The sequence below is a fragment of the Electrona antarctica genome, assembly GCF_951216825.1.
Source record: "Electrona antarctica genome assembly, chromosome: 13".
In the NCBI taxonomy this organism is placed as follows: domain Eukaryota; kingdom Metazoa; phylum Chordata; class Actinopteri; order Myctophiformes; family Myctophidae; genus Electrona; species Electrona antarctica.
Window position 1 is genome coordinate 46909942 of NC_136794.1, and position 25556 is coordinate 46935497.

The 25556-nt window shown below is 43.4% G+C and overlaps 1 protein-coding gene across 1 annotated transcript in view; it reads left to right on the forward strand.

Annotated features, from left to right (window-relative positions):
- Positions 1-25556, forward strand: part of lrp1bb (low density lipoprotein receptor-related protein 1Bb) — a gene marked incomplete at its 5' end in the record, with an annotated part of 503119 nt that overhangs the window by 37869 nt on the left and 439694 nt on the right. The window contains 1 exon segment of the mRNA XM_079517841.1: positions 20457-20594. Within this exon segment, the coding sequence (XP_079373967.1) occupies positions 20457-20594 (138 nt within the window).

Here is a 25556-nt window from a genome sequence, read left to right on the forward strand (position 1 = left end):
TCAGGATGTAGAAGACATTTTTAGAATCTGATCTCAGGTCTTCATGGGTTAAAGATGGGAGCAGCCGGCCACCTAAATGTAACCCAGATTTAATTTGAATGTCAGGACATCACAAGATTACCGTTGGCATTCCTAATTCATATAGTGAACACAAGTGTGTTTACATTCAGTGCACATGACATGTTGGAGGTTGGATAAATATGACATGAGAAAGGTTCTCTCTGGCTGAGTGCATTGTTTGAAATGTCAAGGACCTAAAGGTCACACGGCAAAAAGGTTCTGCTGAGAAGTCCTTGGTGTTGAGGGCACTACGCTGTTTAACACTAGCATGTCTGAACTAAAATCACTACTACTATGAAGGCTAACGGTCAGGATGACCGTGTTTTTCGTGCAATTCCATTGGCCACTCTCTCCCTGCATCTCTTCACACCTCTCCCCCCGTGGCGGGGGGTTGACGACTTGCCATTGTCTTCTAAATGTCACATTCCAACTAATTCAAGACAGCGTTTCAACTCGACAGGACAACTCAAGTTATTTGTTCTTTTTTATTTCAGTTTACCAAACTATAATTATAGTGACGGTGTGAGCGCTATATTGAATACCCTTGCGCAGCGCGAGGTAATTAACGCCAACTGCCTGCAAATTATTTGGTCTTTGATTGTGTGATTAACGGATTATATATATTTATAAATCCTTTTAGACCAAATAACAAATACAATACTGGGCGTTGTGGTGCGTCAGCTCGATTAGGAGGTAACAGGGGTGCACCAACACAGTTTGGTAATGGATAAAACACTGTCCGACTTTGTTTTGAGTCAATAAAATACCACACGTTAGAGCCAGGCGCATTGCTCAGTCAGACGAAATACGACATTAGAGTTATATATATTGTCATTTGTATATAGAGGGGGAAACATTATAGGCTACACGTGTATGGGTAAGGGGCCAGGCGCATCGATGTAATTAATATAGGCTATATTTGATTGATTGTGAGAGAGGGAGAGATGAAGGAAAAAAAAGGAGAGAGCCGTGCGTGCGTGCGTGCGTGCAAATCAGTTCCACTGGTCGCTTGCAGAAAAGTTTACAGACAAAGAAGGATGGTCAGAACTGTTAGCTTTTGACTGACAAAACAGTTAGAGGTTTGGGAGGTCCATCGGGGTGGAATGATTTCAAACACTGTTTTAAAACACATTTTTATTTGGAATCGCATCGGCAAACATTCTCGCTCCAAGGAAAGGAAATGTCGGGTCAAACCGACCATGCACACACAGCTCGTAGTCACAATGCTATAAACTGCAGTCATAGTAGGTATAAGCATGCCTAAAATCATATTTACAAAACGTTTCAGATGAAAAAAAAACAGATGATTTGAATCGAACATTTAGAAAAAGTCATGCAAGGGGAACTTTCTCAGGACTTCATGGGCAAAGAAAATCCACTTCAAAATCGGTCAGAAAGACCGCTCCGACGTGCTAGTGTTAAAAAGCAGAGCTTACAGAAAGCTGGATTTACTACTATTAAAAGGTTTTTCAAAATAGTAAAAAATGGCAAATAAGTTTAGGGATAAGAGGTGAGGGGTGGAGCAAGATATAGCCATAAGTACTCAAGTTTGCGTTACATACCCAAAAAGAATGAATGAACCTTATTAACACTTAGCCCGCTAGCATTTATTGCCAATTTAGGATCTAATTTACGCCAGCATTTTTCCCAGTTGAGCTCTTAATTTGAAAAGCCATTTCCAGACTTCCGGAAGTGAGCATAAACTAGTACATGAAACGGGTCCCGTTCAACTGTTTTTTACAATATGAATCCAAACCGGGGCACTGGAGGCCTCCACATCGTCAGCTCTGTGCCATCAAAGAAACGTTGTTTTGACCAAAAAGGCCATCTGGGTCAAGGAATAGAAGATACAGGCGATTGAAAGAAACGGATAGAATGGATTATTATGGTGATGACGATCTAAGATTGGCGACCCAGTGTTGTGACAACAGCAGCTAGCTACCCGATGCTAACGTAAGTAGCATTATGACTCGATCGATCGATCGAAAGCGCTATAAAAGCTTGACATCTGTTTTTTTTTTTGTGCTGGTTTGAATGAAGGGTTTGAAGGAACTATCTGTCTGAAATTGACACATAATGTTACAGCATGCAGTACAATTTACTCCACTTTATTCAGAGTGCTGTCATTGACTTTGTGCCTCCGCATCATCAACATGACTCTGCTTTAGGCTGTCAGGAAGACGAGATACACTTCACATGGCAAGTAACAAGCACGGTTTTTCTTTTCTTTTTACCTAGATTGCACTACCTTTACTGTAGATTTTCTTTATTATTACAAAACATACATTTACGGTACCACTTCAACCCTATACATGATTTTGGCCATTAACCCATTTAGGCCTGCCCTCAAAAATTTAAAAAGAATCTTCTAAATCCTCCAGTTTTCTGAAATAAATATTTTCACGATTTTTCAAAAATAGCAGACCTACAAGCTCGTAGCGCGCCACTCGGTGGCGCGCTATGAGCTTGTAGATCTGCTATTTTTCAACAGCTAAAGCATAACATAATGCTAACACCAAAAGGGGTTCCCGCCCAAAATTGGTTAAAGAGTAAATGTACAAAATTCTCATCTGAGATGTAGTGGGGTAGAAGTATTACAAATTGTAAATACTGGGTGAAAAAATGTACAGTACAGTACTTGAGTACATTAGCTACTCTACAGCACTGAGCAGGGCACGTACACTACAAACAACAACGTGTGTCTAAATCAAGCTGATCTGGGGGGGGGAACACAGCTGTCCAGGTGCTGCCTATCAGAAGAAAAACTATCAACCCAACATCTCAAACAGATCCAAACATCCTTAAGCTTTAAATATCTCTAGTTTATGCTTCAGAAAGTTGACAACAATGACATCTCCACAAATAGAGGAGATGGGGGGGGGGGGGGGGACGTTCACTGTTTCATCTGAGATTTTTAGATTGATTGATTGATTGAAGACTTGACACGAGTATTAACAGTACAGGATGTATAGTCAAACGTTTCCATTGTGGTCAATTAGCCCTTCACTAAGTCCCTCCCCAGCCCATCCTTGTCCAATAGGCACGTTAGCAGCAAAGAAAGCTTGACCTGCATAGCAACCGTTGCTAAACTATTTGGATTGGCATTGGACAATCGCTTTTTGGGGTGGGATTTAGTGAAGGGCTAATTGTACTCAATTCATCAGTATTCAGTAATACATGTAAGTAAGACGCCCTGAGGGGGAGAAGCGTGCACACATCTGCCTGGGTGACGAGCGCTGGCGCTTTGGCATGGGGGGGTCAGATCAACATATGGCATGTCACAACAGGTCAGCTCCATATATGGAGATCTAAGGGGGGCAGCGGGGGCAGTGTCTTGAGTGTACAGGGTTTGATGACGCCGGGCCATATATGGAGCATGTCTTGAGTATACAGGGTTTGATGAGGTCAGATCAACATATGGAATGTCAGAACAGGTCAGCTCCATATATGGAGATCTAAGGGTGGCAGTGTCTTGAATGTACAGGCCAGGGTTTGATGAGGGCCCAGGTAGCACCGGGCCTTAATTTCCGCTGAGAATTAGTTTTCACCGGTTGTCAGACGTGGCTGCAATAACTTTGGGGCAGGCCTGTCTAGATTTTGAATGGACAGGTATCAGTCAAAAGGGAGACATCGAAGAGGAAGGACGGGTGGGGAAGGATCAACATATGGAATGTCAGAACAGGTCAGCTCCATATATGGAGATCTAAGGGTTTGACGTTGGATGTAGAGTTGCTGGCCGGCTCCATATTTGCAGATCTAGCTGATGATCCAGTCTCCTCAATGTATGGCTATCCAGGGTTTGATGAGGTTCAGTGTCGTGATCTTCATATATGGAGACGGCCATATATGGAGCGTGTCACGAGGCGTGACGGACTGACGGCCATATATGGTGGCGTGATGTGTCATGAGGCGTGACGGACTGATGGCCATATACTGTATGGTGGCGTGACGGACGGACTGACAGGTTTGGCAGGATTTCATAGTTATAAATATCAGTCGTTCCCAAACTTGTTCGTGTCAAGGACCCTCAAAACATATGCCAGTGACCCCGATAAGGGAGGATTTTTACGGCTCCGAAACATTAATTTCATGGACCCCCCCCAGTTTCACACGCGTTATGCTACGGACCCCTGATTTAATGGCATTTCTATCTCTGGTACCCCAATTTATATCGTAAAACCATTGTTAATTTAACTCAGAGTGTACAAATGGAACCAAATGGACCCGTTAGGGTCCATTTGGTTCCATTTGTACACTCTCTGAGTTACAGACCCATAAGGGTCCATTTGGTTCCTAACTATCTCTAATTGAGCAGCTAGAAGCTAGAAGCTGCTGCTAGAAGCTGCTAGAAGCTGCTGCTGATTGGCCAGGCCGTTTTGTGGCCGGGCATCAAGTCTGCCTGAGAGTTCCCAGATGGGAGCAGGAGGGGGGAACCCAGTGTACTCTCTGCTGCCCCATCTGGCGGAGTCAGGTTAGGTACCCCCTGGAACTCCCTGAAGTACCCCTAGGGGTCCCCGGACCCCACTTTGGGAACCCATGATATATATCTTTAAACGTGTACAACATGCACACACACGGGCAGAGTCAACCGAGCAGGGTGGAATTAAACATGCAGTGTGATTCAAGTGGCACTACAGTGGAAGGTCAGATGATTTTCTTCTGTCATTTTAGTGCCACTGAAACCCGTCCAGTCATCCCTCAGAGGACTCTCATACAACAATGTTCTATGATCTTCATCTTTTCAATCATCTCACTGCCATGCTGTATTTTTAGCCCTGCGACTAGAAGTCTGTCCGTTCGTATATATAAGCCCTACAGGGCTGGGGGTCCTTTTAGGATTTTAACGATTCCACTTACTTAACGATTCTCGCTTAACCCATTTTGGCCTGAATTTAAAACTTCTAAATCCTGACAGTTTTCTGAAAAACCTCATGTTTCTATATCAGTGGTTCTCAATATTTTCATGTCAAGGACCTCAAAAATTATATGTAATTGGCCACCGACCCCCATCTGATAATATGTTGTTCCAGGGACCCCCCCCCCCCCCCCCCCCCCCAGAAGCAAAGACTTGAGTTAAAAACGTTCACTCTGAAAGAATATATTCAAAGATTTGCACCACATTCTCACGATTTTCCAAAAATAGCAGACCTACAAGCTCGTAGCGCGGCACTCGGTGGCGCGCTATGAGCTTGTAGATCTGCTATTTTTCAATAGCTAAAGCATAACATAATGCTTTAAAACACCAAAAGGGGATCCCGCCCAAAATGGGTTAACAGTGCCGATTCCTCCTTAACGGTTCCCTGTAGAATGGAATAGTTTTATTGGAATCAATAAAAGACAAACGGCAATAAAAAAATGTTAAAAAAAACAAGGCAGACGTGGATAAAATCACAAAAACAGCCGAAGCTTGTTTCCATTCCGTTGCACTCAAAAACATTCAACACCCACACAGAGAGAACAACATGCAAACGCAAGAAAAGAGTAACTATACGCAATAACAATATTCAATACCCTTATGGCTCGTATACACACTGCACGATATTTGCTCCGCTTATGCTGCCGGGGACCATTTTTGGCGCTCGCCGACAAAACTCCCGATCTGACGCAAGATCTGGCTTTGATCGCCAAGGTTTTGCTCGTTGTGTGTGAAAGGCTCTGCGAGAAGATATAGCGCCGATAAAAGTGCTCGCCGACGCCTTCCAGACTATATCTAGCAGGTTTGATATTTGGCTCTCTCGCCGAATGGACATCATATTCATACAGTATGAACTGGGTTTGCGACCGCGTCCCGAGAAGGCCTGTATTACAGCCAATGAGAGCACAGGACAGCTGTGCTCACCGACATCTGTCGACTGTATCGATAGATGATCGGATGATAATATACCTTTATTCCTTGGGTAAATCCCTGTGTCGTACATATTGGTAGCTATATTAGTGCAATATTGCTGTATAGTCTATAAAATCAACGCATTTCACTTGAATAATGTTGATAAAACCGCATCGGAATCAACAGTGCAGAGCAAACTTTTGGACCTTGTGCGTGTGAGTGTGAATGTGAGTGTGAGCGATGCCTAGTCGGCTATCAATCGTTTAGTGTGAAAGCCACACAGATATAATGACAATTTAAAAGTTCTTTGTTATGGTTGTGGTGCTAGTGCTACTTACTGTATAGCACATTAACACAGAATGCTGAAGGACTTTTTCCAAGGCCCACAGCAAACGGAAATAAAGGGAAAAAAATGATTTTACAATCTTCCATTCTGGAGTTATTGACCTTTATGTAACACCTGCGTTTGTCTAAAAGTGGTGATATATTTAAGCTGAGATATTCACAGTTTTGTGTCACAGACATTGACAGGCAGACCGAATGAAAGCCCTATTATATACACTGAATGAAAGCCCTGAATGTCTACTTTCATGAGGGAAAAAAATAACACATTGATCCCATCTATACCGTTCGTCAGTAATTGGCTCTTTTATTCAGCTGGCGATCATCAGTTTGCAACACGTTGTCTTACACCCCTGTAACTCTGCCGTATAGAAACCGTTTAGGTTCATTAGAACCGGGTCGATGTCCCCGACGCGTCCATCGCTGTCTTATCACTGCAATGATGATGAATAATAAAGTGTTACAATCACTATAGTCTGGTTGCTCTCCTCCACACTAACACGTGCATACAACGAGACACTCCGGAGTCCCATTCCGGAGTCTCTATGGGCGCCGCCATTACGTTCTGAAAATACACACAAGACCCCCTCCCCTCCCCTCCTCCAGAAAAAATATTGAACCAATGAAAAGCAGGACAAAACCTCTTAACTCCATTGGACCCTCAAACTGTCTGCTAAAAAAAACCCCACCACCACGTCTCCCCCTCTCATGGAAGGCAATAAAGTCACAACACCAACTTTGAGGCATTATTGCTTTGTGTTCAAAATATAAGGTTTTCTTAATTTCCTGAAAATAGAACATTTTGGAGTGAAGTGGTTCCTTCCTGCCACTAGCAGAGATATATTATGCATTTTGTTATTTTCCTTTTCCTTTTGGTAACCTCACAGCCGCTCTCTAGTTGTACCCTTGGGTGAGAATTTGCACACAGTATATTTTAAAATGTAACATTTTTGCCGTAAAAGCTGAGCTCATTAATGCTTCTGAAGAAGATTTAACCCTGCTGACTCCTCCATCAATATGACACATAATATACCACCGTATAGCTCGGAGTTGTTTATTCTGAAGTACACGTGGTTATCATTCTTATTTGGGGGCAGTATGATTTTTGAACCGAAACGTTGCATTGTCTTGCGTTGCAACACTTGTTTACAGCGTCAAAGAGAAAGACAAACTCTTTCTCTTCCACCCCCCCCCCCCCCCCCCCCCTCCTCATATCCTCCCCCACCCCAGAGGACTATGTGTCCATACTGGATCATCGCCAGTTTACGTACGATCTTCTTAAACCATATCTTCCATCTAGATCACTGCAGGTCAGCTAAACGAATGCTCCTTGTCATCCCTAAGGCAAAGGTGTGAGAGAAGAGGGCACCGAGCCTTTTCAGTAACTGTGGAAACGCAGCTACCTAGCCGTGTCAGGCTGGCTCTAGCCTCGATACCCAGGATTTCATTTCGTCTGCGTGAAAAATGAAAGCCTGGATTTACGCATGGGCTGCACTGGCCTAAACGTGGGAGTCAACCCTTCCGCGTAGGCATCGCTTCAAATGATGTGACGTCAGGGCTCTGAGCGGTGTGCACCCGTCAAAATAACACCGTGAGGAAATCATTACCAGTGGAACTTCAAACGAGGCTATGCGAGGAAAATGAGGAGAATGGCTGAAGAACCCACCACACCGTCTAAGAAAAAAACCAACGTGTGTCAAATAACTTTGACAGTCCGTTAGAATGGTATACTCCAGCAACCAGTGGTTTCTGCTTCTGGTCGACACAATAACAGTGCTGCACTGGGGGGGGGGGGGAAGGAGAGACCGGGGCTGACGGACAGATCGGTGAACCAATGGTGGGGGTGCGTAAATCTGAGCCGCGGCCCTCCCATCTAGGCCAGAAAGGTCTTGCGTTAGCTCAGGCTAGGCTGGCTCCAACACTACCTGTTTTTAAAACACATCTTAAAACAAATTTTTTTGCCTAACTGTACAGCACTTCAACGCAGTTGTTTTTAAATGTGCTTTATAAATAAAGTTGAATACTGTCAACATGACAGGCATAGATTTATGACTGTCAGGCATATTATTTATAGACTAAATAAAGGAAAAGTAAAAACACAAAAAAAAAAAAAGAACTAGGGGCAGACACTCTAACCATTTGGTTCCCAAAACATAAAATAAAAAGATTTTTTTTGTAGGAAACCAAAAAATAAAGGGATCCATAAAAATGTGTCCGCGACCCACATACTGTATATGGGTACAGTACAACCCAGTGTCTGGTAACCTGTGCTCTATGGGTCCCAACCCAGTGTCTGGTAACCTGTGCTCTAGAACCACTGAGCTGGCGCCAGTGTGATGGTTATGCCCAACATATGGACACCAGGTTTAAAGTGGGCCGGGTCAGCAGTACTGGATGAGCCGTCTGCTCCATTCATTAGCCTACTGTATAGCGCTCTGGTAGTCAGTACAGTACCTTTGGACTTCCAGAGGTGATAATCTGCCAAGCCAAGCCAAGATAAATCCATACAATAAACGGAACCTTTATAGGAGTTGTTTATTGACTACATCCTGTGTGAGTCTGCAGCTTTTTAGTCGACGCTGGCAAAGCAGGCTTGTCTGGAACGGAACGGGCACGAGGGCTTTGATAAACCACTTAAAACAATCGCACCCGTGCAAACTGAGCGGTGGAACTATACTTGTATTGTTGACCAAAGGTCGCATTTTCTATGATTTGAAATCCTGCGTCTCGCGTGGTTGCCAATCCACGTGACATCAAGATCCTGCACGCACGCACGCACGCACGCACGCACGCACGCACGCACGCACGCACGCACAGCTGTTCATTGGAGACGGTGTGCCACCACTTAAAAAAAGATATTGTCGCTGTCGGGTGGAAATCTTGGACGTTTCTTTATAATTATTGTTTTAAAATGGAGAAAATACCGATCTACAAGCTCAAAGTCGTACGATTAGTCACAGACGTTACCGCAGTGAAATTTGTTCTCCGCATTTGACCCATCTCTTGGAACGGTGAGCCGCAGTGTGCGCCGCGCTCGGGAATCATTAGTTGATTTCACCCCCAATCCAACCCATTGATGCTGAGTGCCAAGCAGGGAGGCATTGGGTCCCATTTTTACAGTCTTTGGTATGACCCGGTTTCATGGCGGACACTCTAACCACAAGGCCACTGTCTAGCTCTGCTAGTATGTTTCACTATAATAACACTCTTGTATATGATAAATAAAAGTAGAACAAAAGTAGAACATTCATTTATGAAGAGAAGCCCAGAAAAAGAACAAAAAAACTTGATATATACTGCATGGCTTCATGCGCGACAGCAAGGATCTGTTCAAAATGCAGTAAATCCATGGGTACATATGGGCAGATCACAAGGCAGCAGGGCATGGGTACATATGGGCAGATCACAAGGCAGCAGGGATGGGTACATATGGGCAGATCACAAGGCAGCAGGGCATGGCGTACATATGGGCAGATCACAAGGCAGCAGGGCATGGGTACATATGGGCAGATCACAAGGCAGCAGGGCATGGGTACATATGGGCAGATCACAAGGCAGCAGGGCATGGGTACATATGGGCAGATCACAAGGCAGCAGGGCATGGGTACATATGGGCAGATCACAAGGCAGCAGGGCATGGGTACATATGGGCCGATCACAAGGCAGCAGGGCATGGGTACATATGGGCCGATCACAAGGCAGCAGGGATGGGTACATATGGGCAGATCACAAGGCAGCAGGGCATGGCGTACATATGGGCAGATCACAAGGCAGCAGGGCATGGGTACATATGGGCAGATCACAAGGCAGCAGGGCATGGCGTACATATGGGCAGATCACAAGGCAGCAGGGCATGGCGAGCCCCACAACAGAGTATATTTGAAGGATTATGTTCCCAATGATCTTGTTCTCTGTCTTGGAAGGCTTCATTCCTCGATCCTCACATAACTGTACCGGTAGAGTAGGCGTGATTAAAGTGATAATCATAATGAACGTATCGTATCCGCTGGAAAGTCTCAGCCAGACGGCTTTCATTGCACATTAACCCACTTTGGGCGGGAACCCCTTTTGGTGTTAGCATTATGTTATGCTTTAGCTATTGAAAAATAGCAGATGTACAAGCTCGTAGCGCGCCACCGAGTGGCGCGCTACGAGCTTGTAGGTCTGCTATTTTTGAAAAATCGAAGAACCACTGACATAGAAACATAGCTTTTTCAGAAAACTGTCAGGATGTAGAAGACATTTTTAGAATCTGATCTCGCCGATTCTAAAAAGTGGTCAGTGGTTCTCAAACTATGGGGTCAACGACCCCGAAAATTATATGTAATTGGCCGCCGACCCCCATCTGAAAATATGTAGTTCCAGGGACCCCCCAGAAGCAAAGATTTTAGTTAAAAACGTTGGCTCTGAAAGAATATATATTCAAAGATTTGCACCACATATTCACGACTTTTCAAAAAATAGAAGACCTACAAGTTCATAGCGCGCCACTCGGTGGCGCGCTATGAGCTTGTAGATCTGCTATTTTTCAATAGCTAAAGCATAACATAATGCTTAAAACACCAAAGGGGGTTCCCGCCCAAAATGGGTTAAATAGAGGGATTAGGCTCGTCCCCGTTGAATCTGCCTCACTCACTTCCTCCCGACGTGGGTAAATATCACCCATGCTTTTTCATTAAAAACGCTATGTGCAAAAGGATTGCTGAAGAGGTCCATGATTTGTTTTGGCACAGTGGTGGTGGTGGGCTGGCTGAAAACCAATGTCTTTATGAGGGGGATTCATTTTATTCTTATTATTTAAGTTTTTTTTTTTTAAATTGATGAAAAGCCAAAAAGCTGTATTTGAGTTTTTGAAATGTGGGGGAACATTTCTGCATATGGGTATTTTGTATTTTTTTGTCCCGAAATACTTTTAAAGCTACCTCCACATACGTAGCACCGACGGTCGACCAGTCGGCAGAAGACGCCCGGTGACCTATGACCCATGAGCCTATACTGTATATATACAGTATAGGCTCATGGCCCAGCGGTCACTTCATTATTTTTGTTTTGAACCAGGTTGCTTATATTTCTCTCGCAAAATATCTGGCGACACTGATTGCTGCACAAATAACGGCCCTGTAGCTCTGTAAGGCAGGCAGCAGTAGACGAACAATTTACAATGTAGGCATTTAGCAGACGCTCTTGATCCAGAGCGACTAACAACAAACATGGCGATACATCACATAAAGACTAGTTAATCATGAATCATACGTCAGATAAGAACATTCTAACGGACTGTCAAAGTTATTTCCACAGAGTCGGCACACATTGGGCTTTTTCTTAGATGGTGTGGTGGGTTCTTCAGCCATTCTCCTCATTTTCCTCGCATAGCCTCGTTTGAAGTTCCACTGGTAATGATTTCCTCACGGTGTTATTTTGAGGGGTGCACACCGCTCAGAGCCCTGACGTCACATCATTTGAAGCGACGCCTACGTGGAAGGGTTGACTCCCACGTTTAGGCCAGTGCAGCCCATGCGTAAATCCAGGCTTTCATTTTTCGCGCAGACGAAATGAAAGCCTGGGTAAAGTAGCTCTGCATAGGCAGGCAGTGGTATAGAGGCATGGTACGTATGTGTGCTGTGTGTTTATCCTGGGAATGTTTCATTTTGAGTCACGCTGCAGCTCATTACCGCAAAGAAGGTTATTGATGAATCTCCATGCTAATCACAATGTTTACGGTTTGACTGGAAAAGCATCTCACACTTCTGTCTGTTTATGGCCCGCCGAGGGGAACCATCAGTCTCTCTCAGGGTTGTTATCTGGTATTAGTGTGCCTGGCTGTTTTTATTTATGTCTGCAGGGCCTAAGGTGTTTATCTGTCTGTCTGTCTGTCTGTCTGTCTGTCTGTCTGTCTGTCTGTCTGTCTGTCTGTCTGTCTGTCTGTCTGTCTGTCTGTCTGTCTGTCTGTCTGTCTGTCTGTCTGTCTGTCTGTCTGTCTGTCTTGCTATTTTCAAAACCTGTATCTTGAACTCAACCCTGTTCAGCCAATACTCAATATTTTAGATCTTTTCAACTTTAAGTTGAAATTCGGTTCTATCTATCTTTCTTTCTTTCTTTCTTTCTTCTCTTAACAGCCAAACCCAGTTGGGCAAAAAGTTTGAGGTGGATGTTAGCACTGGCTGCTGATGATGAGAGACCATCTGTGCCACCCCCCCCCCCCCCCCACACACACACACACACACACACACACACACACACACACACACACACACACACACACACACACAAACACACACCCCTCTGCATGACAGATTACAGTTGCTGAATATTCATGAGCTGTCCCTCGCTTCATTCATGGCATTTGATCAGGATACACAGAGAGAGAGAGAGAGAGAGAGGGACAGAGGGGGGGGGGGGTTGTCATTCAGAGGATGACAACTCTGCTACGTTGTCAGAAACCTGCACAGCTGTGTGTTAACTAGCAGTGGATTGGAGGAATGTGCTGTAGCGTGATAACGTCAGTTTGAATCCATGGTGACAACTGACTGACAGAGTCTGTCTCTACGGCGTCAATGTGAGATGCTGTGGGTTTTGATTGGTGGTGATTTGGGACAGGTCCAGCTCCATATCTGAGGGCAGTGATTTTCCATATTTTTAACAGTCATAAAAAAGTGCGAGTCCATATACTCTCCTTCAAACGGTTGTAAAATAATACTTAATTCGGAACTGGCCGCTGTAAAAAAATATCCAAGACCCAAAGGGCAGTATTATGCGTGTCTTAAGTACCAGGTCTTATTACTTAACTTCAGACCTGGAGGCGTGATCAATGCCATTTGGCTATTCTGAGTGGCCAAACAGCATTGACCACGCCTCCAGGTATTAAGTTAACCCTTAAGACCTGGTACTTAAGACACATAATACTGCCCAAAATGTTTTCTGTATATCTTTCATTTTGATAAGTAGCCACTAGCCTACTCGTGTATGTACAGTATATGATGTTTTTGCATAGTATTATGTATCTGTCACTTAATGTTTCTATGAATTGAATACTCACTACTCAGGACCCCAATGGAAGCAAACCATAGTGCGTGCTTTCTTGGGTTCAATCCTTTTAGCATTGTATTTGCATTTTGCAAACCGTTAATAAAGTAATAAATCAATTAGACCCAGACACTATATGAACTATCTATGATGCTTTTAAAAAGCATCATAGTTCTTTAACACATTCTGGGCGGGAACCCCTTTTGGTGTTAGCATTATGTTATGCTTTAGCTATTGAAAAATAGCAGATCTACAAGCTCATAGCGCGCCACCGAGTGGCGCGCTATGAGCTTGTAGGTCTGCTATTTTTGAAAAATCGAAGAACCTCTGACATAGAAACATAGCTTTTTCAGAAAACTGTCAGGATGTAGAAGACATTTTTAGAATCTGATCTCAGGTCAAAATGGGTAAAAAAAAAAACAGTAGGCCTAGACTAGACAGGTATTAGTCAGAGAATTGAATGTATAGCGTCTAGTAACACCTTGTGGCTGAGGTACTGCATACTGGCATAAAGTTAATATTTATTGGCTCTATGCACAGCAGCCACATTGGGCCTCTTTCCTTCCTTACTTCCTGCCAATTAACTAATTTAGGCCTGAGATCAGATTCTAAAAATGTCTTCTACATCCTGACAGTTTTCTGAAAAAGCTGTTTCTATGTCAGTCGTTCTTCGATTTTTCAAAAATAGCAGACCTACAAGCTCGTAGCGCGCCACTCGGTGGCGCGCTACGAGCTTGTAGATCTGCTATTTTTCAATAGCTAAAACATAACATAATGCTAACCCCAAACCGGGTTCCCGCCGTAAATGGCTTAAACTAACTAAGTGAGAACTAGTGGCGTAGCAGAGTGTTCCCAGTGAGCCAACATGCACAATATCAGCATCCTGTCTCTGTTGGACCAGAATGGAACGGAGATTTCATTAGTATCATTGGTAACACCTGTGAAGGAAGTCAGAAGTGTTTCTTCCCACCATGGCTGCAGTATGTGCATATAGAGCCTATTGTTTGAACAAAATGCCCAACGCATAATCTAGAAATCCCATGTAGGCCTAATAAACCACAGTGGGAAAAGGAACGCCTTGCATCCAAAATGATATGATATGATATAGTACTTTATTGTCAGTTCACACTGAAATTTGACTTGCAACACAGCAGCCAAGTATGCAGAACACATATACACACATTTGACACAACACAAAGAACAAGACAATTTACATACATGAAGACATGAAGACAAGAGCAATATCCACCGCTTAGATTATCCTGTGGCTACTACGACTCCTGATTAAGCCTCAAGGTCGACTGGTGGACAAAGGACCTCTTTAGTCTGACCTTATTGTATGCTGGTACACCATATCTCCTTCCTGAAGGTAGCAACCTATATTCTCCATACAACGCATGCTTAGTATTAGAGGTGATATTCCTTGCTAACCTTAGGATGCTGTTATCATACGTGGAACGGTGGATGTATAAAGTTTCTGAAGTTGTTGTCCTCTAAAACCTCTATGAAATGAGCCTGGCAGGTAAGAAGAGCGCCAGCCAGTGTGTTGCTGCTGTTCACGTATATATGAAATATGAACTTCTTTCTGAGACTAAAGTCACTTCTATTCAACTTCTCCCCTAAATATGTTGTAAAATATAGATTATCCTTGGAGCTTTCGGAGACGTACGCCAAGCAATAAGACATTAAGAGAATGAGATCTGCCTGCCATCCTTTTTTAAGGCAATAAAAAAGCTGCCAGACAGGAGCAAGAAGCTCTAGGCCTAAAAATGAGTCATTATTGTGTCCACTTCCTCGCAGCCATGCCACGAAAGACCCACTTTAAATCAGCAGGGGGATGTCAGCCCCTCTGTGTAATAGCCATCCTAATTGGGGCATAATTTTACCTTATGAAGTATAAACGGATGCTCTGAATAAGTGATCGACCGACCGGTCCGAAGTGGGGCTCGGGTGGACCGCCGGTCCTTATAGGTGGTGATGGGGGTCGGGGGGGTGGTGGGGGGGGGGGGGGGGGATGCGACACTTGGGGATTCGTAACACATCCCGTCACACGGGCTTGATAAATCTCCCCGTTAACCCTTTTAGGCCTGAAATCAAAATTTAAAAAAAATCCAGTTTTGAAGATACAGTTAAACCTTATGTTTCTGTATCAGTGGTGCTCAATATTTTGTCGAGGACCCCAACATTTTCATGTAATATGCCTCTGCCCCCCCATCTGAAAATATGTTGTTCCAGGGACCCCCCAGAAGCAAAGATTTGAGTTAAAAACGTTCACTCTGAAAGAATATATATTCAAAGATTTGCACCACATTTTCATGATTTTCCAAAAAATAGCAGACCTACAAGCTTGTAGATCTGCTATTTTTCAATAGCTAAAGTATAACAACATAATGCTTTAAAACACCAAAAGGGGTTCCCGCCCAAAACGGGTTAAGTGGCGACAGTGGCGTTTTGTGTAATTGATACCGTATGTAGCGGGAGGTGGTGAGATGTGACACATTTACAGTTCTGGCGTGCTGGTCAGATGTGTTTTATGTGCTCTCGCCGGCCGCCACATGGACGGGGGGACGGGGGGACGGGGGGGGGGGGGGGGGGTAGGGGGGGTTCACCTATGTGCCTCATGAATCCTTAACACATTCTGGGCGGGAACCCCTTTTGGTGTTTTAAACATTGTTATGCTTTAGCTATTGAAAAATATCAGATCTACAAGCTCGTAGCGCGGCACCGAGTGCCGCGCTACGAGCTTGTAGGTCTGCTATTTTTGAAAAATCGGGAAAATGTGGCCCAAATGTTTGAATATATTCTTTTCAGAGTGAATGTTTTTAACTCAAATCTTTGCTTCTGGGGGGGGGGGGGGGGGGGCCTGGAACGACATATTTTCAGATGGGGGTCCACTCCGCAGCCAAATACAGATAATTCTGGTGGACCTTGGCATGAAAAAGGTTGAGCACCAACTGACATAGAAACATAGGGTTTATCGGAAAACTGTCATGATTTAAATTAAAATACGTTTTGTAGAATCAGTCTCAGAATCGGGTCGAAATGGGTTAAGCAGCTGCTCGCTGCCGTTCTGCCCGGTCGGGGAGGGAGCTACGGGCAGTTTGTTACGTACGTGGGCCCTCGTACCGGCGAGGCGCGCAGAGGAGCGAGCATTGAACAGCTGTTGTGTGTAAAGAAACAATGCTCTGAAGTGTAAATACATTTGCATGTGTGCATATACAGTAACGTACATCCTGCCTGTATAGCAGGAGGTCTGGGAGAATCAGCACTTTGGAGACGAAGACATTAACAATATGGGGGCGAAGAGAAAATGCACTTTAGGTGCAGGAAATGTTGATGATAATGAAATATGCTTATTTTGTGTTTCATGTTGATGAAGCTATTTTTTTGTTTTGTTGTTTCCCACATATGTGCACAAAGCCCCTTGGGCCTTGTTGTTCACTTTTCTTCATGTTTGTGCATTCTTAATACATTAGGTATTTTCATTCTCCTGTAGCCTATACAGTTCACGTCTGTCTGTGGGGTTGTCTCCTTGACTGGAGCTACCAGGAGTGCCCACACTTTTTTGACATGAGAGCTACTTTCAAAATGACCAGCTCAACAAGATCTATACCCACCCCAAAAAATATTAGCCCATTGCTGAAAATAGTTTAAATATGTACCTGAGATCATGGCTTTGGAATTATGATCCAGCTACCCACCAGTGTTGTTTTTGGCAGCAAATTTTGATTTTAGTTTTAGTCTTAGTCTCTTGAATAGTTTTCTTTTAGTTTCCGTCACATTTTAGTCACCTGGAATGTTTTAGTGTTAGTCTAGTTTTAGACTTTTAGTCGACTAAATATCGTAAGATTTTAGTCGACTAAATCTGCAGTTGATTTAGTCGACTACAATGTATTTTGGTGGGCCTTGATGCCGTCCTATGACACTTGCTGAAAATAACCGATCTACAAGCTCGTAGCTTGTAGATCTGCTATTTTCAGCATGCAACCAAGTGTAAAATGACTTCTACTGGATCTCTTGTCCACTAGTCCCTTCCTAGCATTTTAGTCTAGTTTTTATCTGTTGACGAAATTGTCAATATATGTAGTCTTAGTTTTAGTCACCATAGCTTCGTTTTCATTTAGTTTCCGTCAGTGGAAAAAGAATGGCGAACATTTTTCGTCATAGTTTTAGTCGACGAAAACAACACTGGTGCCCACACTTTTTTGACGTGAGAGCTACTTTCAAAATGACCAGCTCAACAAGGTCTACCCACCCCAAAACATATTAGCCCATTGCTGAAAATAGTTTAAATATATATCATGGCTTTGGAGTTTGCGTTACAAATGCACTTGGAATGGGAAATAGAGGGGCAGATGATTTGTATTTGTATTAAATTTGTAATGCTTATGCTACAGTCTAATGGTGGTGCTATGGTTTTATTTTAAATATATTAACATATTATGCCAATATATGGCAAGTAATGCAGAATAGAGCCTATGCTGCATATATTATGCCATATTCAGGTTCATATATGTGGATAAAAAGGAAATATATGTCTCTATATAGCTTATGCAATTTATATTTCCATGGGGGGGTTGCATCAGCTAGGTCGGGAGGTAACGGGGTGCATGGCATGTGCAGATGTTGGACTGTACATCTAAGATGATACTTTTGAAACTTCTCAAGGGAACTTCCAAAGCCAATTTTAGTCTGGACTGTAGGTCGTTCCACAACCAGGGGCCAAAAAGAAGGCCAGACATTTTTTACCCCCCTCGGATTTGAATGCTGGTTCGATACACACCGCAGCCAAGCATTTGACCTGAGGTTGAGACTATTTTGGACCAAGTCGAATTTGGATGAAATGTAAGACGGCAGGTCGCCCAGAATGGCTTTATAAATGAAAATATGCCAATGCTGCAGCCTGCCAGATGCCAATGAGAACCAACCGACTGCAGCATACAATGTGCAGTGATGTGTTCTGAAGGTAACATGACATGTTACACAGCATTGGCAGTGAATGAGTTAGGGCCACTTCACCACTTTTGCAACCAAATCTTATTTTAATGATGTTTGGGAGACAAGAAACACTTTCCTGGGGTTTGTATGTGGGTAATATATGTGTTTTTACATATTTCAGTATTTCAAAGTGTCCATGGGCTCCATGATGTCATGGACGCGTTATTATTTATCCCACCTCAGTTCTAGGAAAGCCCTGCTGTGATTGGCCAGTAGTCGTTGTGATTGACAGTTCTCGTCATTAGTCCTACAACTACAACCTATCTCAAACCCTCACCCTAAACCTAACCTCCCACGGGGCAGCATACCTAAACCTAACCTTAACCCATGTCTAACCAATGACTAGTCTAAACTAAGTATGCACCCCCCTAAACCTAACCCGAACGGCCTAACCTCAGTAAAACTATGCCTTCCCGGGAGCCAATCAGACACATGGTGAGGCGGGTCTACCCTAGAACGTTGGTGGGATTCATAATCACACGTCATGGACACTGGGCTCACTTACTTCCTGGACTACTATGTTGTCTCGGTAAGACAGCTCGATCTCCCCCTATCCACAAGGAGGAGCAGTGCAGCAAAGCATTATGGGGATTGTAGTCCAGGAAGGACGTGAGCCCAGTGTCCATGACATCATGGAGCCCATGGACACTTTGAAATACTGAAATATCTAAAAACATATATTACCCACATAAAAACCCCAGGAAAGTGTTTCTTGTCTCCCAAACACCATTAAAATAAGATCTGGTTGCAAAAGGGGTGAAGTGGCCCTTTAAGAAATGTGCATGATGTCACCGCTGTAAGCAGGAAGTGAGGGTTGTAGTTAGTTGGCAGCAAGTGAACTTGGCAGCAGGTCTTCTGTGTTCTTCACTGTTCAAGTTGTTTTAGTAAAACATTAATTTAACCCAATGCAACTGTGTGGACTGTGGACTTCAGCTCAGATTAATTACTACACAGACCACAGCTCGATCAAGAGAGTGAGACTGAGGAGAGAGTGAGAGTGGTTTTGTAAGTTAGATTTCCCTCAGTTGCAATGTAATTGCTCTGTGTATTTCTATTCCCTTTTTATTGTATATATATATATATATATATATATCATTGTAATTGTTTCACTTTTCCTTTGGCTATTAACCACCCATTCAGGACGGGAACCCCTTTTGTTGTTTTATGTTATACTTTGGCTATTGGAAATAGCAGATCTACAAGCTCACAGTGAAGCACCGACTGCCGCGCTACAAGCTTGTAGATCTGCTATTTTAGAAAGATCGTGAAAATGCGGCACAAATCTTTGAATATATATTCTTTCAGAGCGAACGTTTTAACGCAAAGCTTTGCGTCTGGGGCGTCCCTGGAACAACATATTTTGAGATTGGGGTCCGGGGGCCAATTAGCCTACATATAATTCTGGGGCTCCTTGACATGAATAAGGTTGAGCACCACTGACACAGAATCAGTGTAATAGAGAGATAGCCAGCACTGCTGGTCTAAATGGTTTAAACATGTTTTATCATGCCAATAAAGCCCTTTGATTTGAAATGAAATTGAATTGTGAGGAGAGAGATGAACATTAGTGACTTCATCCCCCAGGAGGAAGTCACTAATGGGCGACTGTGGCTCTAGAGGTAGAGCAGGTCGTCCAATGATCCATGGGTCGGCGGTTCGAATCCCGGCTCCTCCTGTCTACTGTACATGTCGAAGTGTCCTTGGGCAAGACACTGAACCCCAAATTGCTCCTGATGTGCTGGTTGGTACCTTGCATGGCTTCCGCCGCAATCGGTGTATGAATGGGTGAATGTAATGCACAATCTATGTAAAGCGCCTTGGATAAAGGCGCTATATAAATGCACCATCTACCATTTTATTTACCAATGTTGCTCTGGAGAGGGATGTCTGGAACACTCAACACAGAGTTGTTGCCCCGCGACCCGACTACGGATAAGCGGTTGAAGATGGATGGATGTATGGAGAGAGAGAGAGGGAGTCGGAGGCTATTTCACCCTCACACACCAATCTGAATGCTGACAGGTTCTGCTGTTGGCTGTATCTGTCCCGAGAAGACTTGCCCACACGCTGTAACCCGGGCCAGGCAGTCTGTCTGTGTACCGGGCCTCAACAAGCTGATTGATGCATTTGCAACGCTTGTGTTATTTACAATTTAGTTAATAGCCAAACAATATAAATCTCTTTTCTCTTTGTTTCTCTGTTTCAGGCGCGAGGGAGGTGGTGATCCGGTGTCCCCTCAATCACATACAGTGTATCGGGTCCAGGAAATGCATCCACTTCAACAAGCTGTGCAACGGAGCCAGAGACTGTGACGACGGCTACGATGAAGGAGTCCACTGTCGAGGTAGGAGACCCACCACGGAGGATTACCACGTTTCTCAGTCGCAGTGTTGTTTTTGGCAGTGCATTTCTAAATGTTTTTTTTGTGGCTTTCGCCTTTATTTTATATATTTTATGGAGGGACAGACAGTAGGCTGACAGGAAATGGGGAGAGAGATGGGGGGAAGACATGCAGTAAAGGCCGTCGGGATCGGGAGTCGAACCCGCGGCACACTGCCAGACTGGATTACCAGCCAAGGTGCCTGGACCACTGAGCCAAGGCCCAGGCCAGTGCATTTCTATTTTAGTTTTAGTCATTAGTCTCTTGAATAGTTTTCACTTAGTTTTAGTCACATTTTAGTCACCTGGAATGTCGACTAAATGCCGTGAGATTTTAGTCGACTAAATCTACAGTTGTTTTAGTCGACTGAAATGTATTTCAGCGGGCCTTGATGCCGTCGTAATGTCTGATTTTACACTTGCTGAAAATAGCAGATCTACAAGCTCACAACGCGTCGCGCTTGTAAATCGGCTATTTTCAGCATGCAACTAAATGTAAAATGACTTATACTGGATCTCTTGTCCACTAGTCCCTTACTAACATTTTAGTCTAGTTTTTATTTGTTGATGAAATTGTCAGTATATTATTTAGTCTCAGTTTTAGTCATCGTAGCTTAGTTTTCATTTAGTTTCAATTTAGATTTTGTCAGTGAAAAAAGGTAGTCGACGGACATTTTTCGTCTTAGTTTTAGTCGACGAAAACAACACTACTCAGTCGCCGCGACTGATTTCAGTTATTTGGATTCAACAGAAGCCAGCATGTCTCCTGTGGAAGCAGGTCGTGCAGCGAAAAATAGCTGATCTACAAGCTCTAGATGTAGGGCTATTTTCGACTATTTAATTAGTGAAGACCAATTATATGAACTTAAAGATAGGTTGGTGAAAGATGGGGTGAAGTGGTCCTTTTGACCTGAGATCAGATTCTAAAAATGTCTTCTACATCCTGACAGTTTTCTGAAAAAGCTATGTTTCTATGTCAGTCGTTCTTCGATTTTTCAAAAATAGCAGACCTACAAGCTCGTAGCGCGCCACTCGGTGGCGCGCTATGAGCTTGTAGATCTGCTATTTTTCAATAGCTAAAGCATAACATAATGCTAACACCAAAAGGGGTTCCCGCCCAAAATGGGTTAAAGATAGGTTGGTGAAAGATGGGGTGAAGTGGTCCTTTTAAGTGCTTAACAATAGATGTTGTTAGGAAACTGGCCTCAGTGGGATTTAGCTGCTGTGTCAAGAATGGATTCACTCAAACAAGCTCATCATCCTTTTATCTCTTCTCGGCGTCCATAACAGAGATTGGGCTGTTTGTGTAGCCTGGCATGCATGGCCGGACTATATCACTGCATAGATATTAGTCTGTGCAGCCCGATTTCTGGAGTCTGGAATCTCCTGTGTGGATCGTTCGTTCGTTCGTTCGTTCGTTCGTTCGTTCGTTCATTCATTCATTCATTCATTCATTCATTCATTCATTCATTCATTCATTCATTCATTCATTCATTCATTCATTCATTCATTCATGCATGCCTGCTGGGTCCTGATTGGTCCCCCACAACTTTGGGGGCAGGAAAATCCAATCACAACCAAGCGGGGCCAGACCAAATCTGCCGAGGGCTATTTTTGGTATTGCATTTTCGTGTTGAGTCTGTAGAGGATAGCATCAAAATCAATACTTTTCAATGACTGTTATTTGGGCTGGCACTTAGTTTTCTGCAGAACCTGTCCCTCATGTCATGACTCATGTGGTCAAATCATAGAGTAATACAAGGATAGAGACTGAACCGCAGCGTTAGGCCCGCCCTCCCACCCGCTATTCATGTCAGTGGAAGTTGCTCAGTGGCGTTTTGAAGCACCCGGAAGAACCGTCTACTTCCGGCATTTGCCAACCAAATTTTGGTTGGCAAATTGCGGAAGTGCAACCGAGCGCTCAATGTTAAAGCCCAGCTGCACGGGGTTTCCTCATCACGAATCCACGGGTTCCCGCCTGCAGTTCACGCTCCAACCACTAGGGCCGAGTGCTTCAACGCTGGAGAGCCTCACTGCAGGGGCTTGGGTCAAATTGGTTGCCAAAGTAACCAGCCAATCAGGCTGCCTGTCAGTGCAGGTGAGTTGGTCACAGCAGGGCTGTAGCACCAGGTGTTGTGTTGTACAAGCTGTACTCATAGCAACAATACCAAAAGCTGCTGTGTGGACACCTGGCTCGTCTGATGTGGCAAACACCTACTTAGCGAGTGCCGCACAGTCGGTAGCCCAGTCTACGGTGTTGCCATCTCTGCTTGTTATAAGCAACTTTGGGTGTAAAGTCGCTTGTAAATATTGGTGCTTGCATGCGTTTTTTTTTGGTGGTGTTTCCAAAATGTATACTTTTCTTATTTGTGCTTGCTTCCTAATGTTGTTTAAACCAGTCATTCTCATGAATCAAACGTTTTCATGTCAAGGACATCCACATTAACATGTATTTCCCTATCTGAACATATTCTGTTCCAGGGACCTCCATACAAGATTTGTGTATTGGAATGTCCGATACAAATGTAATATTGGAACATATCCATATCAGACTGAACTCTACAGCAGAAGAATCAACTTGTTTTACTGTCTGTCTGAACTAGATATTATATTGATATTATAGCTATTTCATTTGATTAGCTATGTGATATAGTTTACTTTTTTCTTTGGTGAAGAAACCTTCAGTTGATATCAGAATTTGTCTATTTCAAAATATTTCAAGATTATGATATTTTAAATAGCCAAAGCAGCCTACAGTATATGGGGTCAACATTGTTCAACAGATTTTGATGCTAAACTACAGTAAGACTTAAGGCAGTTGATATTGATGCGTCTAGTCAGTTCTTTTTTGGGCTCGTTTTCATAGACGTGTCTGCTTGTCTCTCTCTCTCAGAAAATCTGGCAACATGGCCAGTGTATAGCCCCACTGTCTGCCGGTGACCTTTATTGGCCCGCAAGACAGTGTGACTGTGTGTGTGTGTGCGCTCGTGTGTGTGTGTGCGCTCGTGTGTGTGTGTGTGTGTGTGTGTGTGTGCGCGTGTGCGTGCGCAAGATGTGAGATGGTGTGAGACCTTGGCCTCCTCTGCGTATGCTGTTGAAACGAGTCCAAGTTTCTCTGCATATTTGGCAGCAGGGCAGAAAATGGACTGCTCCCAATGTCGGGGCTCCAATACAATAATGCTTTTGCATTGATGAATTGACTTTGGTAGGCTGCCTAGGAGAAGAGATTCACAGAGATTAAATTAATATTGATCTCCCAAGTGGGTGGACATTATAACAGTGTGATATAAGTCTGTTTGAGTTTTAAAATGGATCATTTAACCCATTCTGGGCGGGAACCCCTTTTGGTGTTTTAAACATTGTTATAATTTAGCTATTGAAAAATAGCAGATCTACAAGCTCATAGCGCGCCACCGAGTGGCGCGCTACGAGCTTGTAGGTCTGCTATTTTTGAAAAATCGTGAAAATATTTATTTCAGAAAACTGGAGGATTTAGAAGATTTTTTTTAAAATGTTAAGGTCAGGCCTGAATGGGTTAAATGTATGTTTTTTTTTCTTTTTTGGGGGGTATCTAACACCCATTAAATTAATGGAGTTTTGATTAATTCTTTGTTTGGTTGGTTTGTAAATCTTTTTCGGCAGGTGGTGCAATGCAAAATTCTGGTCGAGCACGCTCTGATTTGAACTGTGTATGACGGCATTGATGGGTTGAGGAAGTGGAGGAACCGACCTGTATCTGACATTCTGTGGTTGGATTTATCACTATAACTCCGCTCCATCCATGCTTGTCCTTGCACAACACAGATATGTATGGTTATCTTATCCATTATTTACAAAAATAGATCCATTGCCTCGATCATGCATCGTACTCGGAGTCATGACCAATATCACATTTAGGTTTGTGATAATGCTGGCCGTTGGCCGGAGGCTCCAGGGAGTAGACAGGTCCACAAGTACTTTTTAGGCTTTTTATTTACCTTGAAAGTGCAGTGCGAGTCAGTGACAAAGTACAAAAAATAAATAATACTGGCCAAAACAGCGTTCCAATAAAACAAAACAAACACTTGAAAAACTATATACAATCAAGAGACAAGCAGGAACTGGTAGAGGCTTGACCACTGTACTTAATATGTAAATTGTTTGAGTATTACTTTACTTGAGTATTTGTGACTTGGATGGATTCACTCCACAATGTTGTACTTTTGACTCCATTACATTTCTAGGAAGGGAAATTAATGAATCACTTACTGTAAGCTGTATTTCAAATATAGTGAAAATAGAATGACACGACACATCAGCTATTTTCACTATTGTTTCTATAGGTTTTGTTGTCAGTTACTTTGTCGTACAACAATGCTGTGCAAAACTAGAGAAAATAGACTATCTATAATAGCTCGCAGCTAGTGCATTGCATCGTGACATTGATAGGTACCTACACATGTCAGCCCGGCAAAAAGGAATGGGACTGTAGATACGATTATTTCCGCTATTTTGAACGCTATTTTGAGTGAAAGTGGTTAATTGTGTCTGCTGGTTTTCTATACATGTTGAATCGATGGAAAAATGGAAAATGGAAAATCGATGGGAAAAGCTTGCGACTAAATTATAACTACATTGGATCCATTGGAACTCAATGGATCCAATGTTCCTGTAAGAAAACTCAAGGGGAGAGAGAGACAGAGTGGGGAACAAATAGGCAGACTGTCTGTAGGGAGAAAGGCGCCTTCCATCTTCAGGTGAAAAATAATGCCTTTATTGTTGATCAAGGCAACAGAGGATGACCAACACTTCAGTCTTCAACAGGGTCTGACGATCAGGGTGGCGTTCAAATACATTCCGACCAATGAATACACACATCATCAGAGGATGCCTTAACATCCACAGCAGTCGTCATTGTGTGCAGATCAATCCGTAGAAATAATATACG